The following is a 22331-nucleotide window of genomic DNA, read 5'->3' as shown; positions in this document are numbered from 1 at the left end:
AAGATGATGGAAAGGCCTCTAAAAAGAGAAAGAATTGGAAGAAAGGAATGATTGTTCAAGAGGTTGAAAAAGAAGATAAAGGTTATTATCATGTTTACTGGTCATTACAGTGTTATACATTTTGATATATAACTTTAATGATTCCTTATGCAATGAGGGACTATACATGTCTAAATTTATCACCCAAAATATTCTGATAAATTTACGATAAAGCTCAAAGCCCTGCAATTGCTTTTATATATGCAGAGAAAGCTGTAGCAAATATTTCTGTTAAGAGATATCTATAATGACATCGATACTGATATTTTATATTTTGAATTGAGTGAACGTTGATTAGTATCAGTAGTCTTTTACATATGATTTTGGTGGATGATATTCTGCGTTGCTGAGATAAAAGCCAGAGAGAGAGAGAGAGAGAGAGAGAGAGAGAGAGAGAGAGAGAGAGAGAGAGAGAGACTCGCTAATGCTCCCTTCTGGTTAGTTTTGGAAGAACTTCAATAATAATTTTTTGAGCTAAGTAATGAGTCCTGAGCGAAATACGATTATTGTTCAGCTTTGGAATGCAGTGTTTGTTGAAGGCATTGCAGTGATGTATAGACCAAAACTAACTTGGAAATGTATTCTGCACATTTATTATTAATTTTATACGCTCGTCTGGTGTCCCAGGGGCATGATTTATTAAAGGAAACGAATTCTAGTCTCTCTCTCTCTCTCTCTCTCTCTCTCTCTCTCTCTCTCTCTCTCTCTCTCTCTCTCTCACACACACACACAGCAACTGAGCCTGTCCTGCTAGGATACAAAAGGATTGTTAGTCGATCCAGATCGTTAATCGAAAGCATGAAAGTATGTCATTCGATTGAAGAGCAACAATTAGCCAAAGTTTGCCAAAAACTTTTTGAGTTCAGAGGAAAAAAAGTTGTAAATTGTAAAACGTATTCTCCTTTCAGGCAGGTTATAAGCTAATTGTGCCACTAGCCCTCCCCTACCCCATTCCTCCTCCTCCCCGTCGTCAGCCTCCCCCCACCCCACCCCCTGTCTTACTTGTTATTCCAGAATTCCGCGTGAATTCTCTTTCGCTGTCACGGGCCCCCTTCCCTTCCATCCCGAGTTTGCGTTTACTATTTTAGCCTGATAAATCCGCGCTTCCTTCAGTAAACAATTTTATAACCACTTCCCTTTTTAAGTTCGTGACCTTACGCGCAGCTAAATGTCCCAAAATCACTATAGTTTTGAGGCAATGCTTCGCCTTATCTTAAAATGACACAGGCATACCCTATTCAGCTATCCTGATCACGCATTAAGTTAATTGACGCATGTTTCCTCTCGTTTAATGCTTCTTTTGTCGTGTTATCACTTAAATCAAATTCCACTTTTTTGTCACGAATCAGATCAGAGCCCCTCCTGCACTCTGCATTCTCCTCCATCTCCTCCCCTCTCTCCTCTCACCTCTTACCTCTCCCCGCCTCCAAATATTCTCACCCTATTCCTCGCTCCCTGTGTCAAGTAAATCGCTCGATATTCAGGAAATAAGTTTATATTCTTGTCTTTGCCTTTTTCCCATTTCTACTTTTTTATAACCTTTTGCATTGAAATGGCTCTTTCAACTTCGTAACCAAACATCAGTGGAGAAAGTAAATCAACCTGTCCTACGCCCGTTCCTGGTCTTACGTGGTTGAATACCTTTTTATGCTGACTTACAACTTATTGTTTCAAGTAAAATCTCACGATTATCATCGCCTGACCGTTTAGAAACTCAACTGTCTCACCTCTTTTTGTCTGTAGATCGTCACTATAAAGCCTATAAAACATTTAAAAGTAAATCATCGTCGTTCTTGATACATTTGGAATCTGAATCGTTAAGAAAACGCCACTGCATAAAACCAAATTTAGTGAATAAATATAAATAAAAAACAGGACCATAGTGAAGGTCGAAAACCCCTGTTATATTGATTCACTGAAACTAGGCTTTATACAATGGCTTTTTCTTAACCACTCAAGGCTAAAACGAAGAATGTGTTTTATTAATAGAATATTAATCAATTCCTAATCAATGAATGTTTGCATTCCTCGGCAGATTTTGTTATATTTATTCACCTAAACTTGGTTTTATACTATGGCTTTTTTTTTTTAAGCATTCAAGACAAACACGAAGAATGTGTTTTTTATTACCAGAATTTTAGTCAACTCCTAATCAATGAAATTTTGCATTCCTCAGCGGATTCTGTTAACTCGATCGCAGACGACGCATTTTGCATGAAGAGAATAATGTTCGCTCGGTTTCCTCATAGCGTGGAGCATTTTTTTTTCTGTATCGTCATGGTCATTGCTTATGTAGCAAACTCTGGATATTCTTCCTTGGGCATCTCTCGTTCTCTCAGAATGACTCAGTTTCTGTAGCGGGAATCGATGTGCTAATGATGATGAGGCCTCTGTGTAGTTATATGGCTCGAGTTCGTCCTTGAGTGTGCCGCCAGTTGTAGTAGACATAATCAATCAATTCATCCTTGAGTCATCAGTTAGAAGTGACGGAGACGTTTTGGTGTTGCTGGCGGTGTAGCGCCTTAACCTCAAAAAGGTATTATTAACGGCACAACCGGATAAACCTATGAACGTCGGAGAGAAATTAAAACCCTGTTTTTAAAATCTAATCGCTTTTTTCGGGGGAGGGGGAAGGGGGGGCGGTGATGAGAAGTCGTCATCCGCCCGACGTTCCTTTCTCCCTCTCGCCCCCGCCTGATTACCAGCGGATGACATTTTCGATTTAAATAAAACTTACGAGGCTGTAAATATTCGCAAATGGAGGGAGGATCTATAGACCTTGGGGAGGGACGTGGTCGAGATCTCATGATCTCGGCCACTCAATATTTTCGCCGGACATAATAAAGGCGAAATTAAAGCCGAAGTTTTGGGTTGGTCATCTCCTTAGTGGGCGATGACCATTGCTGAAGGGGCATGCAGCACCTCTTAAGTGACTGGACGAACTGACTGACGTACTCGAGTTGCGTTCAAGTAGTTTCTCTTTGTTTGGGATATCAGTTGAACGCGGTCGGTCAGCCCCGTGGCCGCTCAAGTCATGTTCCTTCGGAATTCGTAACAGCATCCAGCACCATCTCTCTCTCTCTCTCTCTCTCTCTCTCTGTACCGCCAGATGTTTGTCGTTGTAAATCCCCATGCATCGCCATCCATCAGCCCAAAACTCCATATACATACATACATATATATATATATATATATATATATATATATATATATATATATATATATATATATATATATATATATATATATATATGTATGTATGTATGTGTGTGTGTATATGTATATATATATATATATATATATATATATATATATATATATATATATATATATATATATATATATATATATATATCTCTCTATCTCTCTCTCTCTCTCTCTCTCTCTCTCTCTCTCTCTCTCTCTCTCTCTCTCTCTCTCTCTCTCTCTCCATCCTGTGGGTGATTAGTGCATGCCACGATATCTTTATTATGGGAGGAGGGGCATCCATCCTTCCCTCGGCAGCGTTTACGATAAAATACCATCCACAAGTTACTCAGTGGACGTAGCTGGACCTCGCGCGATTTTTATGAGGCAGTTCAGCCGCGCGAGGACGGATCGCGTTTCCCCGTAAATTTCGTTGATTCGACTTCATGCTGTCTCGCCAACGCTTTATTAACTAGATCTTTTCCTCTTTCTTTTTCTTTTTCTTGTCTTTATATATATATATATATATATATATATATATATATATATATATATATATATATATATATATATATATATATATATATATATATATATATATATATATATATATATATATATATATATATATATTTTTTTTTTTTATCTTTGCATCGCAACGCTGAGTCAAGAAGATCTCCTAAGTGGCTCTTGCATTCCGTGTTTATTGTACTTCGGCTCATCTCCCAAGTGACTTTACACAAGTATCTCAAAAAAATAAATTATGCCCGTGATATTTTTATTCCATATCGTGGCTTTTTATAGTTTTTAAATAAAAGTTTTGTAATGAAAAAAATATTGCTGAAATAAATGTAAAAAATTTATAAACAGACCCTTAAAATGTTCTAAATTTGCCGTCAGTTTTTTTTTATATCATACCGTTCAGCCGTCACTGGAGAATCCGAGAAGTATTCTGAAAAGAAATATTTTTTATTGGTGAGGTTTTTTGTTTTATTTCTTTTGACGTTACGTCTAACAGCCAGAATCCTATGCCTTATGAATGGTCAAATCGCAGGTGATAAAAGTTAGATATATATATATATATATATATATATATATATATATATATATATATATATATATATATATATATATATATATATATATATATATATATATATATATATATATATATATATGTGTGTATATATATATGTTTTGTTTTATATTTTTCGTTGTTTTTTTCACCTTACCTTGAACAGCTGGATTTGTATACTGAAGGAACATATAAAGCGCAGCGGATAAAGGAGATATTATATATATATATATATATATATATATATATATATATATATATATATATATATATATATATATATATATATATATATATATATATATATATATATATATATATATATATATATATATATATATATATATATATATATATATATATCTAGGAAGTCTTTTGAGAAATGGAATTATTGGTATCGGAACGCAGGTTAGCATTGTGGAAGCCCACCGTGGCGAGAACAGTAGTATCTACATTGTTATTTCTGTGCAGGTCTCGGCCGACTTTTTGTTGTTCTTCAGTCAGTCGAGAAGATTCCAGAATATTCCAGAATCCTTTTCTTTCTGAATACTTGGCCGTCGGATTGTGAGGCCTCTTTTTCTTTTGTTATCTTCGAGAATTCCCCCCCCCCTCCTCCCCCCCTACATGAGCAGGTATTCCGAGGATGCCCTGAGGGGAGTACCTGGAGTAGTTAAGAGTAATATTCCAGGATCGTTTGTACAATTGAGACGGAGAGAGAGAGAGAGAGAGAGAGAGAGAGAGAGAGAGAGAGAGAGAGAGAGAGAGAGAGAGAATGAATTCAGATTCAAAATCGAATATTTTCCAATTTATATTGATTATTCACATAATATTTTACAGTATTTCCAGCAGGTAGATTAACATTAAAACGTTTATTAGAGAGAGAGAGAGAGAGAGAGAGAGAGAGAGAGAGAGAGAGAGAGAGAGAGAGAGAGAGAGAGTCTTCATTGCTGTCAGAGTATGCTGGTGTCCCTGCTTGCACGTACTCTTGATTCTAAAGCATCAATAGAAAAAAGACATGAGACTGGCAGGTTTGTATTGGCGTGTGTTTGATTTAATTTGAGATTTTTGAAATTGAGGGGTGTCAGTCCAAGCACTCTTGGGCAACTTCGGCCATTCAGTGAAAAGAGTGAGTTGAAGTGGTTGGACAGCAATATAAAGAGATCCAGGAAATAAGGAGATGAAGTACAAGGCTCTAAAGGTGGAAAAAGTAGAAAACCCCACAGTTGCACCACGAAGAAGTAATAGAGAAGTTGGACAGCAAGACTGAAGAATGGAGCGAGAATGGAGGTATAGTAAAAGGCCAAAAAGTAGGTGCAGTTAGGGACTGAAGGAACGCTGCAATCACCATTCGTTAATGCCTACAGTGCACCGCGTGAGGTGCACTGTCAGCACTAACCCCCGAGCCTTCATCCATCATAATGATTGACTTGTGGTGCCGATTACGACAGCCTCGATTACCTTTGATTGGTCTTAACGATTCGCGTCAGCTTTCTGATTTATATCCTGGTTGTTGACAACATGTTTTCCTCTTCCTTCGTTTAATAATCGTGACGTGTTGTAAAATGAACGTGGGTGTGTTGTTAACGTTACTTATGGGACTGTTGTTATCTGTTATGATTCTTGCATTCATGGTGACGTTGAGGTTTTTTTGCTATTTAGATTAACGCTGAAGTTTATATATTTTTCATTTACGGTGATAATAAAATTTTCGTCTGTCTTCTACGGTAATAATGAAGCTTTGGTTTTTCGTTTATAGTAATGAGGTTTTTTTATGGTAATAATGAATTTCTCGTTTTTTGTTCACAGTAATAATAAAGTTTTCGTCCTACGTTTACGGTAATATGATAATGAAGATTTCGTCTATCACTTTTGGTAATAATGAAGATTTCATCTTTCATTTGCAAAAATAATGAAGTTTTCGTCTTTCGTTTACGGTAATAATGAAGCTTTCGTCTTTCAGTTGCGGTAATAATGAAGATTTCACCTTTCATTTGCGAAAATAATGAAGTTTTCGTCTTTCGTTACCGTGATAATGAAGCTTTTCTATCACTAACGGTAATAAAGATGATATCATCTTTCATTTGCAAAAATACTGAAGTTTTATTCTTTCGTTTACGGTAATAATGAAGCTTTCGTCTGTCACTTTTGATAATAATGAAGATTTCATCTTTCATTTGGGAAAATAATGAAGTTTTCTTCTTTCGTTTACGGTAATAATGAAGCTTTAGTCTGCCACTTACGGTAATGAAGAAGATTTCATCATTCATTTGCGAAAATAATGAAGTTTTCGTCTTCCCTTTACCGTAATAATGAAGTTTTCGTCTTTCTTCTGCGGCAATGATGAAGCTTCCTTTTTTAATTTATGATAATAATGAAGTTTTCGTCATGCATATACGGCAATAATGAACTTTTCTATTTTGAACCCACTTAAATTTTGAAGTGTCTGCTCTAGCCGAATTATAAGCTGACATTTCTTTAACCTAAAGCGGCTTCTTAATCTACGAATATAGTTTGTTTGTAAACGATGGTCCACTTTTTCTCTCTCCTCCGATTTTTTCTCTCCATACTTAGGCCTAAGCTAGTTTAGGTAGGCGCACTCCTTCCCGGTCATAACGTAATTTGCATTTAAAGAATCTGATTCTCTCGTCTCATTCTGCTCTTATTCCTTCACGTCGGTCTAAAAGAGAGAGAGAGAGAGAGAGAGAGAGAGAGAGAGAGAGAGAGAGAGAGAGAATATTTAACTAACAAGAGGGAGGTATCTCACGTCGATATGTCCCATCTTAATTATATCTTATTAAATATTTTACCTAAGTTTTGTGTCATATATGCTCACGCGTTCCTACACACGCATACAAAGAGAGAGAGAGAGGACTTCTAAGTAATAAGCCGGAGATATCTGACGTCGATAAGTCCCATCTTAATTCTATCTTATTAATTATTTTATGCAAGTTTTGTGTCATGTCTGCGCTCGCGCTTCCACACACGCACACGCACACACACACACACACACACACACAGAGACACACACACAGAGAGAGAGAGAGAGAGAAGAAGAAGAAGAAGAAGAAAGGAACCTGAACCGGGCCAGCAGTTATATTGACAGGTTTTGATTGGCTATGATCGCCACAGATTATTGGGAAGACGGTCAAAGATTTGTCTTATCTGGTCAGCGACCGTAGTGTATTAGGGACTGACCGCTGGTGTTGTGAGAGAGAAAGAGAGAGAGAGAGAGAGAGAGAGAGAGAGAGAGAGAGAGAGAGAGAGAGAGAGCTAGGCCCCTTCGTGGGATGGAGAATTGAGAATTGTTCACCGGTTAGCTGGCCTCCCTCTCCCAGCCGACCGAGGGGGGTTAGAGGGGGAAAACCTCGTTTGATAAGAAGGGGAAAAATATTTTGTGAGGCTCTCTCTCTCTCTCTCTCTCTCTCTCTCTCTCTCTCTCTCTCTCTCTCTCTCTGTGGGAAGGAAAAGGACGGCTGCTCAACCGGGCATGTAATGTGGTAGGCCTGTAAAAGGTTATCTCTCTCTCTCTCTCTCTCTCTCTCTCTCTCTCTCTCTCTCTCTCTCTCTCTCTCTCTCTCCTCTCCTCTCCTCTCCTCCTCTGTAGGCTTGTTCTGAATAATAATACTATTATTATTATTATTACTCGTATTATTATTATTATTATTATTATTATTATTATTATTATTATTATTATTATTATTATTATTATTATTATTATTATTCCGATCTCCATACGTACCAAAGGCCTTAGTGCACCTATCATTATCAGGTTTTAAATGTCAGTGTTTACAAATATAATTTTCTCATCATTTCATATGTACAAGGCGGTGTTTGGAAAACCCATTAGCACTGCTGCCCCCGTACTGTGTTTACAAATACGATAATCTTATTTCCTTACATCTCTACTGCCTCCCTTAAAATTTAAACAATTTACAAATTTCTTTTGATATTAAAGGATCAAGTTTATACATTCATATTGTGGCTGTAACTTTCTTTTATAAAGCTAGATTCAGTGAAATTCCTTTCCAGTGCGTTATTAGAATATACAATCCTTTTTGCTCCTTCCAAGTTGATGGCATGATTGTTCGCACTAACATGTACAAAAATACCACTGTTCCCTGTGCATATCTCACACATTTTTTATGCTGTTCTATTCTCTTTTCCAGTGCTTTACCCGTTTGGCCAATATAAAAGTTGTCTAGACTTACATGGAATTTTATATACACACCCTTTAGTATTGTCGGGGGAGTTCTTGATAAGTACATGTTTCATTGTGGGGGGGATATCTTTCATATTAGTATTATAAGGCAGTACAAGCAAATTTTTTGTGTTGTAAGGTACTTTTTGGTTTTGATACATAGTCTTTTTTGCCGCTTCTAATGCGTTGTTTAATACACTGTCAGGTTTCTTGCATGTATTTCTAATCATATCTATTTCCTCATCAATATATTCAGGGCTACATACATACACGTAATGCTCTTAAAGACATAGATGAAAACACTGATTTTTTAGCCTTATTGCTTTGTCCGGAATAGAGATGCACATAGGAAGAAATATTAGTGGGTTTTCTATACACACTATATTTAAACCCATTACTATTTCTTCGTATGAGGACATCCAAAAAGGGTAAGCACCCATCATTTTCCATTCCATAGTGAGTTTAATTGATGGCACTAATTGATTTAACTTGGCAAAAAAGTTATTTACATCTTCGTTCCCTGGCCACACAAATTATCCCGTCGACATACCTAAACCATGTTACATTGTGTGGAATTATGTTGTTTAATATTTTCTTTTCAAACTTATATATCGTGGTTTTTTTTCTCTCTAATTGGGAACATCAACACTATCAGTCGCCTACTATATGAGTATGTTTTTACTCTCAGTATTCTTCAAATATAGCAAAACTACATGCACCCATACATGTATATATAATCAATCTACTGGGTAATTTTTTTATTACAATTAACACACATCTTCATCCTTCTCGTGGTCAGGTCGGCGACGTGACCTCGCTGTGATACTTCGGATCAGGATTAACCCAGCTCCGGATGTGGGTTCGAATCCTGTTACCGTAATCGAAATTACTTCATGGTATTGCATTTGGATCTAAGGCTTTGCAGTAATAAGCGTATCCGAAAAGTGTGAAGAATTCGAGAAGTTAGGAGGTAATTGTGGTTATTACAATTACAAATGTTTGGCCTGTGTTTCAGATGAGAAGGACCGTTAAAAGCCCGTTACCTCTCTGAAATAAACGGACCGTTGTGGACTCAACGCCAACAAACGTGGTGTATCATTTCATCATAACGTGGTAGAAAATGCTACCAGAATTTTTTTTTAAAAAGTAGAAAAAGTATTGAAACCAACATTCAGGAACGCGGAATATGATTCCAGTATTTTGTAGAGTATTTTGAAATAAAAGGCTGTTTGGGTTCAAAGTATGGAAATTTAGAATGACGGTGGCATATAAATGAAATAAAATATCTGCATATGTGTCTGGGTAAATTGTGTGGGATTGTATACACGTATATATTTGTACGGACGCAGTGTATCGTATATTTATTTGTATGAAGGCATTGTTTACATATATTGTTTATGGAGGTAGGTTATTGCAGACTCTCTCTCTCTCTCTCTCTCTCTCTCTCTCTCTCTCTCTCTCTCTCTCTCTCTCTCTCTCTCTCTCTTACTTGGCGGATTTTTGCCGTTTTGGAGAGTATTCATATCATTTTACAATGCTCTGGCGAGCTGCGTCATTTTGGGAAAACAAATGAAATGCGTTTTCTCGTTTTCTTTGTTTCGAGTTGTCCCAGGTACAGTATAAGGCCGACTTTAGTTGTGTTTGTTTTTAATTTTGTTGTTGTTAAAATGATCTTTGTTTCGAGTACTCTGAGATATAACGCCGACTCTGGTTGTAGTTGTTTTTGCTTTTGTTGTTGTTGTAGTTCAAATGATCTTCGTTTAGAGTTCTCTGAGCTGCAACACGGGCTCTGGTTGTAGTTTTTTTGCTTTTGTTGTTGTTCAGATGATCTTTGTTTCGAGTTGTCTAAGACCACTGCTGGGCAGATATAACACCGACTACGGTTGTAGTTGTTTTTGCTTTTAATGTTGTTGATCAAATGAAGACTATTAGCATTAACTGTACAAAGTTTTTGATCAAAGGTGACCACTTAAACCAAAATGGATGCCAACAGCTTTTTAGTTCATGCTTTTATTCACCTGTAACTTGATATGGATGAACAATGTTTTTCATATTACATTTTGTTCAGTAGGCTACCTTTCCGTAGGGTAATTCACAAATCCGCAGAAAGTAATTAAAACAAATACCTTTGGAATTACTGCCTTTGCAGTCATTGGTTTTAATTTTAACGAGCTTTTGATTGTCTCAAATTGAAAGTGTAAATCTCAGAGCAATTTATTGGAATAAACACTGATTTTCATTTTTGTTCAGTGCATTTCTAAATATAAACAAATTCAGAAAACTGGAAAATTACCAGAATATATATTTAGAAATGAAGTAGAAAAACATTAAATTTCTCATAAATATTTAGAAACGGAGAGATAGGAAAAGAATTTTGGCTTTTCTTCAATTTTCCAGAGCCACAAAATGTGGGAAATGTTAGTTTATATTTACGCGAATTGAAAGAATTACATACAGGTGCTAGCCTTGCCGAAGACTGGTTGTTGAAAGTCACTGCATTTAACCGTCTGGAACTCTTAAGGACACGCCCACTCATTTTGGGAAATGGTCATGTTAGCGTGCAATAAAAATTTCGCATTATCCAGGGAAGAGAGACGATAACTTTCTAAGAAAGTCGAAAGGGGTCAAGTGTGCTTGGCTTTTGATCTTACCAGGTATACGACGGGCTGAAGAGTCATCAAAATCTTATGACGTTCAGGAAAAAAAATAGTTTATAGATTCGAAAGTTTCGAAAGTACTGGGAAAATAAGACTTTTATTTTTAGAAAACCAGTTACTTAGGTCTTTACAGAATTGTTAATAATGAATAGTTTATAGATTCGAAAGTACGGAGAAAACAAGAAATTTAGTTTAATATAAAAAAAAACAGTAACTGAGGCCATTAGAACATTGTTAATTGTGATTAGTTTATAGATTGAAAGTACAGAGAAAATAGAATTTTTTTAATAAAAAAAACAGTGATTTGGGCCATTAGAAAATTGTTATTAATCATTGTGGTCCTGATTGATAATTGTTCGCAAATACATAAATTTATTGCAGTTTGTTTTTTCATTTTATTTATTTATTTATTTATTTTTTTTATTTGTTACACGTTTGATACCTTTCGCAAGACCGTGTGGCCGAAAGTGTTTTATACAAGGCTGATGCTATTTGTATTTAAGTAGTTCAGGCTAACGCTTCTTGTACACTTCACGCGAACGGTAGATAAGCATTACTTATTTAACGCTTAATACTAGCACTAAAGGAATACTCATTGTTTCAGTCGTAATACGAACGCTAAAAAAAATTGCTTATTTCAGCCATTTTACGAGCGCTAAAGAAACACTTCCTATTTCACCCTTAATACGAGCGCTAAATATACATTGCTTATTTCACTCTTTATACAAACGGTAAATAAACATTGCTTATTTCACCCTTAATACGAACACTAAATAAACATTGCTTATTTCGCCCTTTATACGAACTCTAAATAAACATTGCTTATTTCAACCTTAATACGAGCATTAAATAAACATTGCATATTTCACCTGTAAACGAACTCTAAATAAATATTGCTTATTTCACACGAACGCTAAATAAACACTACTTCACACGTAATATGAACGGTAAATGAACTCGCTTATTTCACCCTAAATGCGAGCGATGAATAAACAATGCTTATATCACCCTTAATACGAACGCTGAATAAAAATTGCTTATTTCATGCAAGCGCTAAATAAACATTGCTTATTTCGCCCTTAATGCGAGCGCTAAATAAGCACTTTTTATTTCACTCGTAGTACGAACGGTATATGAACACAGCTTATTTCACCTTGAAAACGAACACTAAATAAGGAAAATCTCTCTCTCTCTCTCTCTCTCTCTCTCTCTCTCTCTCTCTCTCTCTCTCTCTCTCTCTCTCTCTCATGTCTGTTCGTCAGATTTATCTCTTTAAAGAAGCAGAATCCTCAAGCAAGTCTAGATTGAAACTGGGCTTTCTCTCTCTCTCTCTCTCTCTAGTGTGGTTTGAGGGGAGCGGGGGAGAAGAAAAGGTGCGCTCAGATAATTGGGGAGAAGGGGTTTGCGTAGTTTAAGGATATGCGGATGCTGGAGAGAGAGCCTTTCCCCTGGGATTGATCCCCCGCCAAGTTTCTACAGCCCCCAGCCCCCACCGCTCCTCCTCCTCCTTCCTTCCTTCCTCCTCCTCCCTCCACAACCTCTACTTTCCTGCTCCTCCTCCTCCTCCTCCTCCTCCTCCTCCTCCTCCTCCTCCTCCTCCTCCTCCTCCAAGCTTCTACAACCTCGTCACTTTCCTTCTCCTCCTACTCCTCCTCCTCCTCCTCCTCCAAGCTTCTACAACCTCACCATTTTCGTCCTCCTCCTCCTCTTCCCCCTCCTTCTTTAAGCTTCTACAATCCCACCACTTTCCTCCTCTTCCTCCTCCTCCTCCCATCCTGATGACTAGACCCCCTCTCCCTCTCCCTCTCCCTACTTCCCTTTTTTCCCTTTTTCCTTAGGTGGAGGGGGAGCAATAAAGGAAGAGGCAAGTCGGGAAATATTCTCCTTCCCTTTCTCCTCCTCCAGGCTGATGAAAGTGAGCTTTGGAGAGCCCTTGTGAGAACGGCCTACGGAACGAGGCCAATCAGAGATTTTTCATCCGAAAACACACACGTAGTTCGGAGTTTACCCCCAAATATTCCGATATGCATTTATGCTTCGGAACCCTCCCCCCTCCTCCTCCTCCCCTCCTCCTCCTTCTCCTCCTCCTCCTCCTCCTCCTCCTCCTCCTCCTCCTCCTCCTCCTCCCACGTCGTATATTGTGTTTGCCTAAGCAACTACAAAATGGGTCTCGATTTCCCTTAGGGGGACGTGTTCTTGGTGGCTGCTGAGTTTCTTTTACCCTTTTCTTATAGCCCATTTGCCACATTTAATGCCGTACGTATAGGTAAGCTTTCAGTTCTTATGAGTAAATGCCCATGAGAGATTTTTGAGCGCTCCTAAGCACACTCAACTTTGAGGGTGAATGTGATAGCTAATGTCGCATGGGTTTTTTGAAAAGAGCATTTCTCTCTCTCTCTCTCTCTCTCTCTCTCTCTCTCTCTCTCTCTCTCTCTCTCTCTCACCTTGTACCTTGATCAGACTTAATATGTTTTTATTATTAAGAGTGTGAACTAAATAATTTAAAGAAAAATTATATACATAGATGGCTGAAAAATAAGGCAATAAATAAAAGTTCTAGATCACTAAATGTCCAGTTTTATCGGTACTCTTTCAGAAACGTAAAGGAAACGTGTCAGGTGTATAAGCCCTTTTTTCCCTTTCTTTAGACGATTTGTAAGTAAGAGTGAGTGCTATTGTGAAGGTAAGTATATATATATATATATATATATATATATATATATATATATATATATATATATATATATATATATATATATATAAATTCATAGCTCCATTGTAAATATTACCTCATCTAATGTTTCTAAAAAATCACCTATAATCTGTACTACCATGCTTTGTATCACCTTTGGATGTAGAAAACCTGTATTCGTGATTCATGGGAAATATGCTCAGAAATATTGTGTGTGGTGCTGCTAATGGAATCTGACATTTTCAAGTAACTCTAGTTTGTAGAAAACATTTTTATCTTTTGTCAGAGATAGTGTTTGAAGGTAATCACTACCAATGTTTTTGGCCTGGTGATTGTTTTATGTGTTGATAATTTACAACCTTCATTTTTGGTTGTCATAACTATTTTGTTTATGATTAAAGTACCCTAATGTGCACTTGCTTTTAGATATTGCTACATCTATTTCCTTGTAACTTTCCTCGTCATTATTAGTAGTTGTAAATACCTAGCCGTGTAAAAATGTCATACTTATGTATGATCGAAAGATCTCTCTAAATATAGATATTTTTGTCCTTTGTCAAACGTCTGTTTGATACAATGGTTTCGTGTAAATATGAGTGCGTTCTATTTTAAGCCTGTTGGGATATAGATAAATTTTATCTTAAGCCTTTTGGGATATAGATCAGTTTTACCTTTAGTCTTTTAGGATATAGATTAATTGTCTTAAGCCTTTTTGGTTAAATTTCATCTTCAGCTTTTGGGTTAAATTTTACCTTAAGCCTTTTGGGATATAAATGAATTTCATCTTAAGCCTTTTTATTTGTATAATCTCACATTTTGTCTTTTTTTATCTTTTCAGCTCCTATGACTGATAGCGGTTAGTAACATTTACCGTCTTTGAAATTCGTACATTTGGTTCGTTGGTATTGTAGCATTTAGCTTGATCGTAACTTGTGGCTTCTCCTTTTCTAGTTAATGTTGTACTGTAGCTCCGTTTGTGAAAGGATTTCCAAGCCCTGACTGCGCATGAGCAATTCTGTTGGGACTGGAGGCCTATTTTTTCATGTTTGAAACCCCAAGTAGTTTGTGTGTGTGTGTCTGTGTGCACGCGCGGGCGTGCCTGTAGGTGCGAGAATTTGTGATGCAAGTGGAGGTCACTTTGTAAGTTTTGACTGCGCATGCCCAGTATTGGTGGTGCTCCAAGCAGCGACTATTATATGCGCAGTTCTTTCTGTAGCTTGTTATACTGTACTTGTAATGTTCAGTGTTCCAGTTTTTCGAACAAAGAATTTTATTTTAAGAACCTTTTTTTGGTTACTCTCCCTTTAAATTACCCTCATTCCGTGGAGCCAGTAAAATCATAATTTTCTCTAAAAACAGAAATTGTTTGATGTCACCTTACTCATTGGTATAATGAAAAGAATAATGGAATAAAAATCAGCTGTTTACTGAAAGCAGAAGAGTCTGGTGAAATTGTGCGCATGAATGTTATATGTGGAGACCCGAAAAAAATATTAAATTGGTCATTTGGCCCCATATTTTGGGGGTGTACCCCTTGACGAAACCCTGGCAGTCCTCACTGATCCAAAGAAATGATTACAGGCTTGGGTTGGGTTGACTACCAGCCAGTGTGATAGCAGTAGTCTACCATTTTTCAAGTGATTATGTTCCCTCATTTCCCAGTTGTTTATTCCGAGATTTGTTGTGCCTATTTTTTATTTTTTTGTTGCACCTGACAGGTGCTTATTCCCAGTTGTCACTGTCTGAAAACACTTCATTCCCCCCTCCCCCTTCTCATAAATTGCCGAATGTAAGAAGAGTATGTGCGAGGAATTCCTTCTGGAGAAATAACCATTTGTTTAAATCCATGTGGTGCCCCTTTTCAACTAATGGACGTCTGTGACACATGTCGTCTCATCAAATTAATGGCTTGGAGTTCTCTTCTTCTCTCTGAGGTGACACTTGGAGGTGATCCAGAATCGACATGCTTGCGTTGACACTGTCTCTCGCACTTTGACAAGTAGTTTCTCTCACACTTAACAAGTAGTTAAGTGTTTGCCGAGTGTGTGGGACACTTGATGAACCCCTTGACATGAAGTAGCGTAGCTTCTTTTATATTATTACTATTATTATTATTATTATTATTATTATTATTATTATTTTTATTTGCATTCTGGTATAGTATTGAAAGTTATATTCAGGACATCTGCATGAAACAGTTTTTGTATTGTTCCAGTCTGTTGTTTAGTAACTGTTGGTGACTGTAACTGTAACTGTTTGTATCGTAGTGTTGTGCATGGCAGTAGAAGTATCGTTATCGTTATCAATGTTTTTTGTCAGCAAGGTGGTGTTTTCCTGTGTATTGCAACTGCATATTTTGGTTACCTGGTAAGGTATACAATGAGTCGTAAGTGGTCATTGTAATTATTTGCAACCATCATAATGTCACACACATGCTTCTTTCTTTATGTGTATTTTATATAATACACACACACCCATATATATATATATATATATACACATACATATACACACATACACACACATTATATTATATATATAATATATATATATACATATAAGAATGAGTGTCCATTCTGCCTTTCATTATTTGAATGACTAATATATATATATATACATATAAGAATGAGTGTCCATTCTGCCTTTCATTATTTGAATTATCAGTGTCAATGGCCAATTACTTATAGGCAAGTTTTTAAAGATTAAATTGTTTATTTATAAATATTATTTATTTTATTCAAAATGAACAAGGATTTAGAGAGATAATACCTCGAAAGAAGATAAGTATAGGAAAAGAGTCTTGAAAATAAATCAAGATAAAGTTTCTAATTATTATTTTTTTTTTTTTTTGGGGGCGTGTATCACAGTCATCCTAGTCGACTGGGTGGTTTTTATAGTGTGGGCTTCCGGGTTGTATCCCGCCTCCTTAGGAGTCCATCACTTTTCTCACTATGTGCGCTGTTTCTAATAGCACACTCTTCTGCATGAGTCCTGGAGCTACTTCGGCATTTAGTTTATCCAGATTCCTTTTCAGGAGTCTTGGGATCGTGCTTAGTGTTCCTATGATAATGGATACAGTTTCACTGGCATATCCCATATCCTTCTTATTTTGATTTTCAAGTCTTGGTACTTAAGAGTTTTTTCTCTTTGTTTCTCATGGTATTGCCACATCAATGAGTGATGCTTTCTTCTTGATTTTGTTCAACGTCACGTCTGGTCTGTTGGCACGTATCAGCCTGTCTGTTCTGATACTATAGTCCCAGAGGATTTTTGCCTGATCGTTTTCTATCACTCCCTCAGGTTGGTGTTCGTACCACTTATTACTGCAAGCTAGCTGGTGTTTCTTGCACAGGCTCCAGTGGAGGGCTTTTGCTACTGAATCACGCCTCTATTTGTACTGGTTTTATGCAAGCGCCGGACATTCGCTTGCTATGAAGTTTATGGTCTCGTCTTTCATACTGCACTTCCTGCATACGGGTGAGATGTTATTTCCATCTATTGTTCTTTGAACATGTCTGGTTCTTAGGGCCTGATCTTTTGCCGCTTTTAGCATTCCCTCTGCTTGCTTCTTGACTTCTCCTCTCTGTGGCCATTGCCATGTTTTCATCGCTGGCAAGTTCTTTAGTCTGTTTCATGTAATGTCCGTGCATTGGTTTGTTGTGCCATTCCTCTGTTCTGTTTTTCATTCTCCTGTCTCTGTTTATTTCTGGGTCTTCGGCTACTTTTATCAGTCCTTCTTCCCATGCACTCCTTAACCACTCGTCTACACTGGTTTTCAGATATTGCCCCAGTGCCCTGCTCTCGCTGTTGCCCAGTCCTTTATGCTAAGTAGCCCTCTCCCCCCCTTACTTTCGTGTTATGTATAGTCTGTCTGTATTTGCTCTTGGGGGTTTCCTAGTTTTCTGGTTTATGCTGCGGAGTTTAGCCTTCGTCCACTCCACTATTCTTGCGCTGTATCTGATTACTGGTACTGCCCATGTGTTTATGGCTTTCGTCATGTTTCCGGCGTTGAGTTTTGACTTACGTATCGCCTTAAGTCTCTGCATATATTCTTTCCTGATTGTGTCCTTCATCTGTTGGTGTTTTATATCCTCTCCTTTCTATTATTCCCAGGTACATGTATCCTGTCTCATCTATGTGTTTGATGCTATTCCGGTCTGGTAGCTTTATCCCTTCAGTCCTTGTTACTTTGCCTTTTTGTATGTTGTCCAAGGCGCATTTTTCTATTCCAAACTCTATCCTGATGTCCCCAGATACAATCCTTACAGTCTGGATTAGGGTATCTGTTTCCTTAATGCTCTTGCCATACAGGTTGATGTTGTCCATGAACATCAGATGGTTAATTCTGTTGCTTCCTTTCTTGAGTTGGTACTCAGCATCCATCTTCTGCAGTGCTTTTGTCATGGGAATCATGGCTACTACGAAGAGTAGTGGGGACAATGAGTCACTCTGAAATATCCTTCTCGTGATGTTAACCTCTGCTAGTCTTATCCCAGAGCTTGCAAGTACTGTATTCCAGTTGCGCATTGTATTTTTTTTTTAGGAAGCTGATGGTGTTTTCCTCTGCCCCATATATTTTCAGAGATTTTATTAGCCGCATGTGCGGCATCATGTCGAAGGCTTTCTTGTAGTCAGTCCATGCCATGCTTAGGTTGGTTCTCCTCTTGCTAATCTTCATTGCCATTTTGTCTATCAGAAGCTGGTCTTTTGTGCCCCTACACTTCCTTCTGCAGCCTTTCTGTTGCTGGGTGATGGTGTTTGTATCCTTTCACTTATGATACCTGTTAGTAACTTCCACATTGTTGATAGGCAGGTGATAGGCCTGTAGTTACTCGCTATATCTCCCTTGTTCTTGTCTTTCTGTACTTGGGATGTTCTCCCTGTGGTTATCCATTTGGGCGCATGGTGGTTTGTGATACAATGCTGGAGTTGTTCGTCTATTCGTGGGTGTAGGGCCTTGAATTTTTTGAGCCAGAATCCATGGACTTCATCGGGACCTGTGGCTTTCCAGTTGGGCATTTTCTTTTGGTGTCTGACTGTGTCTGTCGTGATCTCGGTGAATCTCTGTTTTATTCTCCCCATTTCTTCTGCCTTGACTTCCTGAAGCCATGTTGCATGTTTGTTATGTGATACCGGATTGCTCCATATGTTTTCCCAGGTTTCTTACTTGGTTTGGCTTCAGGAAATTCCTAATGGTTGTCTTCCCCTCTTAGCTGGCTGTACAATCTTTTCTGGTTGGTTCCGAAAAGTTTGTTTTGTTGGTATCCTTTATTCCTGTTCATGTACCGTTGGATCTTATGTGCTTTGGCTATAAGCTTCTATTTTATATCTTTTATTGTATTGTTTAATCCCTTTTCCTGTATTTTGTATTTCTCATTCAGTTCCTCTCTTGTTTTCTTACTTCTTAGCCTCTTTTCTGCCATCTCTCTCAGTTTACTCCAGTCAGATCTCATCACCATGATTTGTTTTTCCAGGCGCCTTTTCCAAGGCGGTTGCTGTTTTGGTTTCTGTTAGGTTGGTTGTGATGATGGTGTTTGTGTTTGTATCCCCGTGAGTTCTACTGCTAGTCTTGCTCCTGCATATGCCAGGTTATTTGTTTCTGTGATACTGGTGGTGTGTATTAGTCTCATTATTTCATTAACTTCACTTGCTTTCTCCCTTAGTTTCTTTGTGTTGTAGGTTTTCATGGAGGGGTTCTTTGTTTTTTCTATATCTGGCTTCATCCATTGTCTGATCTTTTCCACCCATTCCGACCTCTCTGTTACATCTTTGGTGTTTCCTCATGTGTCGTTGTTTGGTAGCTCATCATTCCTGTCGTCTTCTGTGTCATCGTCTCTTAGTTCGTCCTCTTGTCCTTCGTTGCTGGGTGTTATTTTTATTTCCAGTTCCTCTCTTTTTGTTGTGGAGAGCCAGTTCTTTTTCTTTATGTTCCTTACTTGGTCTGCCAGCCTCTGTTCTGTTTGAGGGGTGTTATTTCTCTCATTCCAGATGTTGACCAGTCTTCTTCTGTATCCTCTTTCTGTCGTGTTGCTTCTGATGTAGCATCTCCATATTCCCTTATTTTCTTTTCTTGTCCATTTCTTCTCCTGCCATTTCTTCTTCTGGTTTGCATCTGTAGCTCCAGTCTCTGGTTGCTGGTTACTGCCGTTGTGGTGGTCAGTTGCTGGATGACGACCGTCCTCCCCGTTGATTGGGCTGTATACCTGGCATCATTGCTGAGTTTTGCTATTTAACCCATAGCTGGACCCTACCCCATCGGGAATAGGTACTCATTTACAGCTGAGTAGACTGAGGAAATTGTGGTAAAAATCCTTTCCCAAGGAATCAACGCCGAGGAGAGCAGCCACCCATACAACGACTGACCAGCCCCAGTTTTACTTAACCAGTCCATCGATGAGCTAAACCACTCTGCCACGGCGCCCTTATTATTATTATTATTATTATTATTATTATTATTATTATTATTATTATTATTATTATTCTGGAAGATGTGGCTATTTTGCCTACCATTCACCTTTAAGAATCCATTTTCTTCCCAAAATTGTTTATTGCTTTACAGGTACGATTTTCCCGTTTTCTGTGGATTTTGATGAACCAATATTCTTTCCAAAACTGCTTTTCCCTTTTTCTATGGAATGTTTTACATGTGTTCTGATCCCGTTACGGAAGAGAGGGTCGAGACAACTAGTCCCAACCCTAGAAACGTAAGTACCATGTAGACGTTATGTCTGAGGTATTTTATTTTGCATACTTATTTACGTGAGAAGAGATGGGCCCTTGGCTGGATTAAGTCAAGTCAAATTTGGGGAGTTTGGTTCCCCTAACTGGTTGTTACACGAAAATTGTATGGATACACATTGCCAATAAATGTATGTTAATGTATGCACACGCACACACATTTATATATATATATATATATATATATATATATATATATATATATATATATATATATATATATACATACATACATACATACATACATACATATATATATACACATACACACACACATATTCATACATACATATACATACATATATATATATATATACATATATACAATATATATATATATATATATATATATGTGTGTGTGTGTATTATATGGCCACACATCGTCGTTGTGTATATGTATTCATACTACTCCTGTTATTGAAGCCTAACACGAGTAGTATGAATATATATATATATATATATATATATATATATATATATATATATATATATATATATATATATATATATATATATATGTGTGTGTGTGTGTGTAGTTATTTGTGTATTCATGCACCGCCTTAGCTTAAGGAAGAAGTGGCTCTAGTCCGTTCTAAGCTGTGACCAAGAGGCGGTTGCCGCCAAGTCCCATCACGTACCCAAAAGTTAAGGCTGGAGAATTTGAGGCAAGATATAAAACTTTCTTGCTCATTTTATTTTTTTCGGAGTTTTTTTTTTCATATATATTACTGTTTTGCAGATATTTTTGATCGACGTTATTGCCTAGTTAGGCTACTTATTTCTAGCGCCATCTGTATTGCCTTTTAAAAGTTCAACGAGGCCAATTTTACATTTTACCTCAAATGTGTTTGCTGTTTTTAGAATTGGTGTAGTTGGTTTAGGAAATTACATGATGAGTTTTTAGGTGATTTATTGTGATTTACGTCTTGCATTTATTTCTGTCTTTTATATCTTCTTGGATTTCACTTGCAAATGGAACCCCCTTTTGAAATAATTAATCGCTGAGTCAAAGTTATTAAAATTGTCTTAAGGGGCCTGGGGTATGTTCAGGCATAGATAGAAATTTCAGCAGTGCTGCTTCATGTCGATGATTATAAGATGGCGGTCAAAAACTCACTTTTTCTCCCAAAGTTTTATGCGAGGTGATCACTGATGATTACTCGGTGATCACTTAGTGATCATTCAGGCACCCGTTGAAGCAAACGATTAGCCGGATTTGCTTTTGCACTGAATTTGTACTCGTGCTTGTTTGCTCTTGCGTGAATGCTCTCTCTCTCTCTCTCTCTCTCTCTCTCTAAGTTTTTTGTTGAGCTGAAATCGACTGTAATATAATGAACACATAAACTGAATAGCTGGCAAACATAAAATCTCTCTCTCTCTCTCTCTCTCTCTCTCTCTCTCTCTCTCTCTCTCTCTCTCTCTCTCTCTCTCTAAGCTTTCTTGTTGTGGTGAAATCGACTGTAATGTAGAGAAAAAAATGAATTGAATAGCTGGCAAACCGAAAACGCTTCTCTCTCTCTCTCTCTCTCTCTCTCTCTCTCTCTCTCTCTCTCTCTCTCTCTCTCTCTCTCTCTCTCTCTTCTTTGCATCGATCAACATCCAAAGGCCGACCGCCGCATCGATTATATAGTTTTGCGTGGCTTTAGTCTCATTCGATTGAGAAGAGAAGAAAATAAATAAAAGGGGGAACGAGGAATCCATTAAATGATTTAAAGGATTCAGGTTTCGTGTGCGACGGGTTAATCC

General features: G+C 37.5%; 1 protein-coding gene across 1 annotated transcript in view; it reads left to right on the top strand.

The window, feature by feature from the left end:
* The window catches only part of LOC136847070 (latrophilin Cirl-like), a 608429-nt gene that overhangs the window by 432788 nt on the left and 153310 nt on the right, over positions 1-22331 (top strand). Inside the window, 1 exon segment of the mRNA XM_067118341.1 lies at positions 14686-14703. Within this exon segment, the coding sequence (XP_066974442.1) occupies positions 14686-14703 (18 nt within the window).

The sequence above is a fragment of the Macrobrachium rosenbergii genome, chromosome 16 (genome assembly GCF_040412425.1).
Source record: "Macrobrachium rosenbergii isolate ZJJX-2024 chromosome 16, ASM4041242v1, whole genome shotgun sequence".
Classification (NCBI taxonomy): Eukaryota; Metazoa; Arthropoda; class Malacostraca; order Decapoda; family Palaemonidae; genus Macrobrachium; species Macrobrachium rosenbergii.
This window is presented reverse-complemented; position numbering and strand designations above follow the sequence as displayed.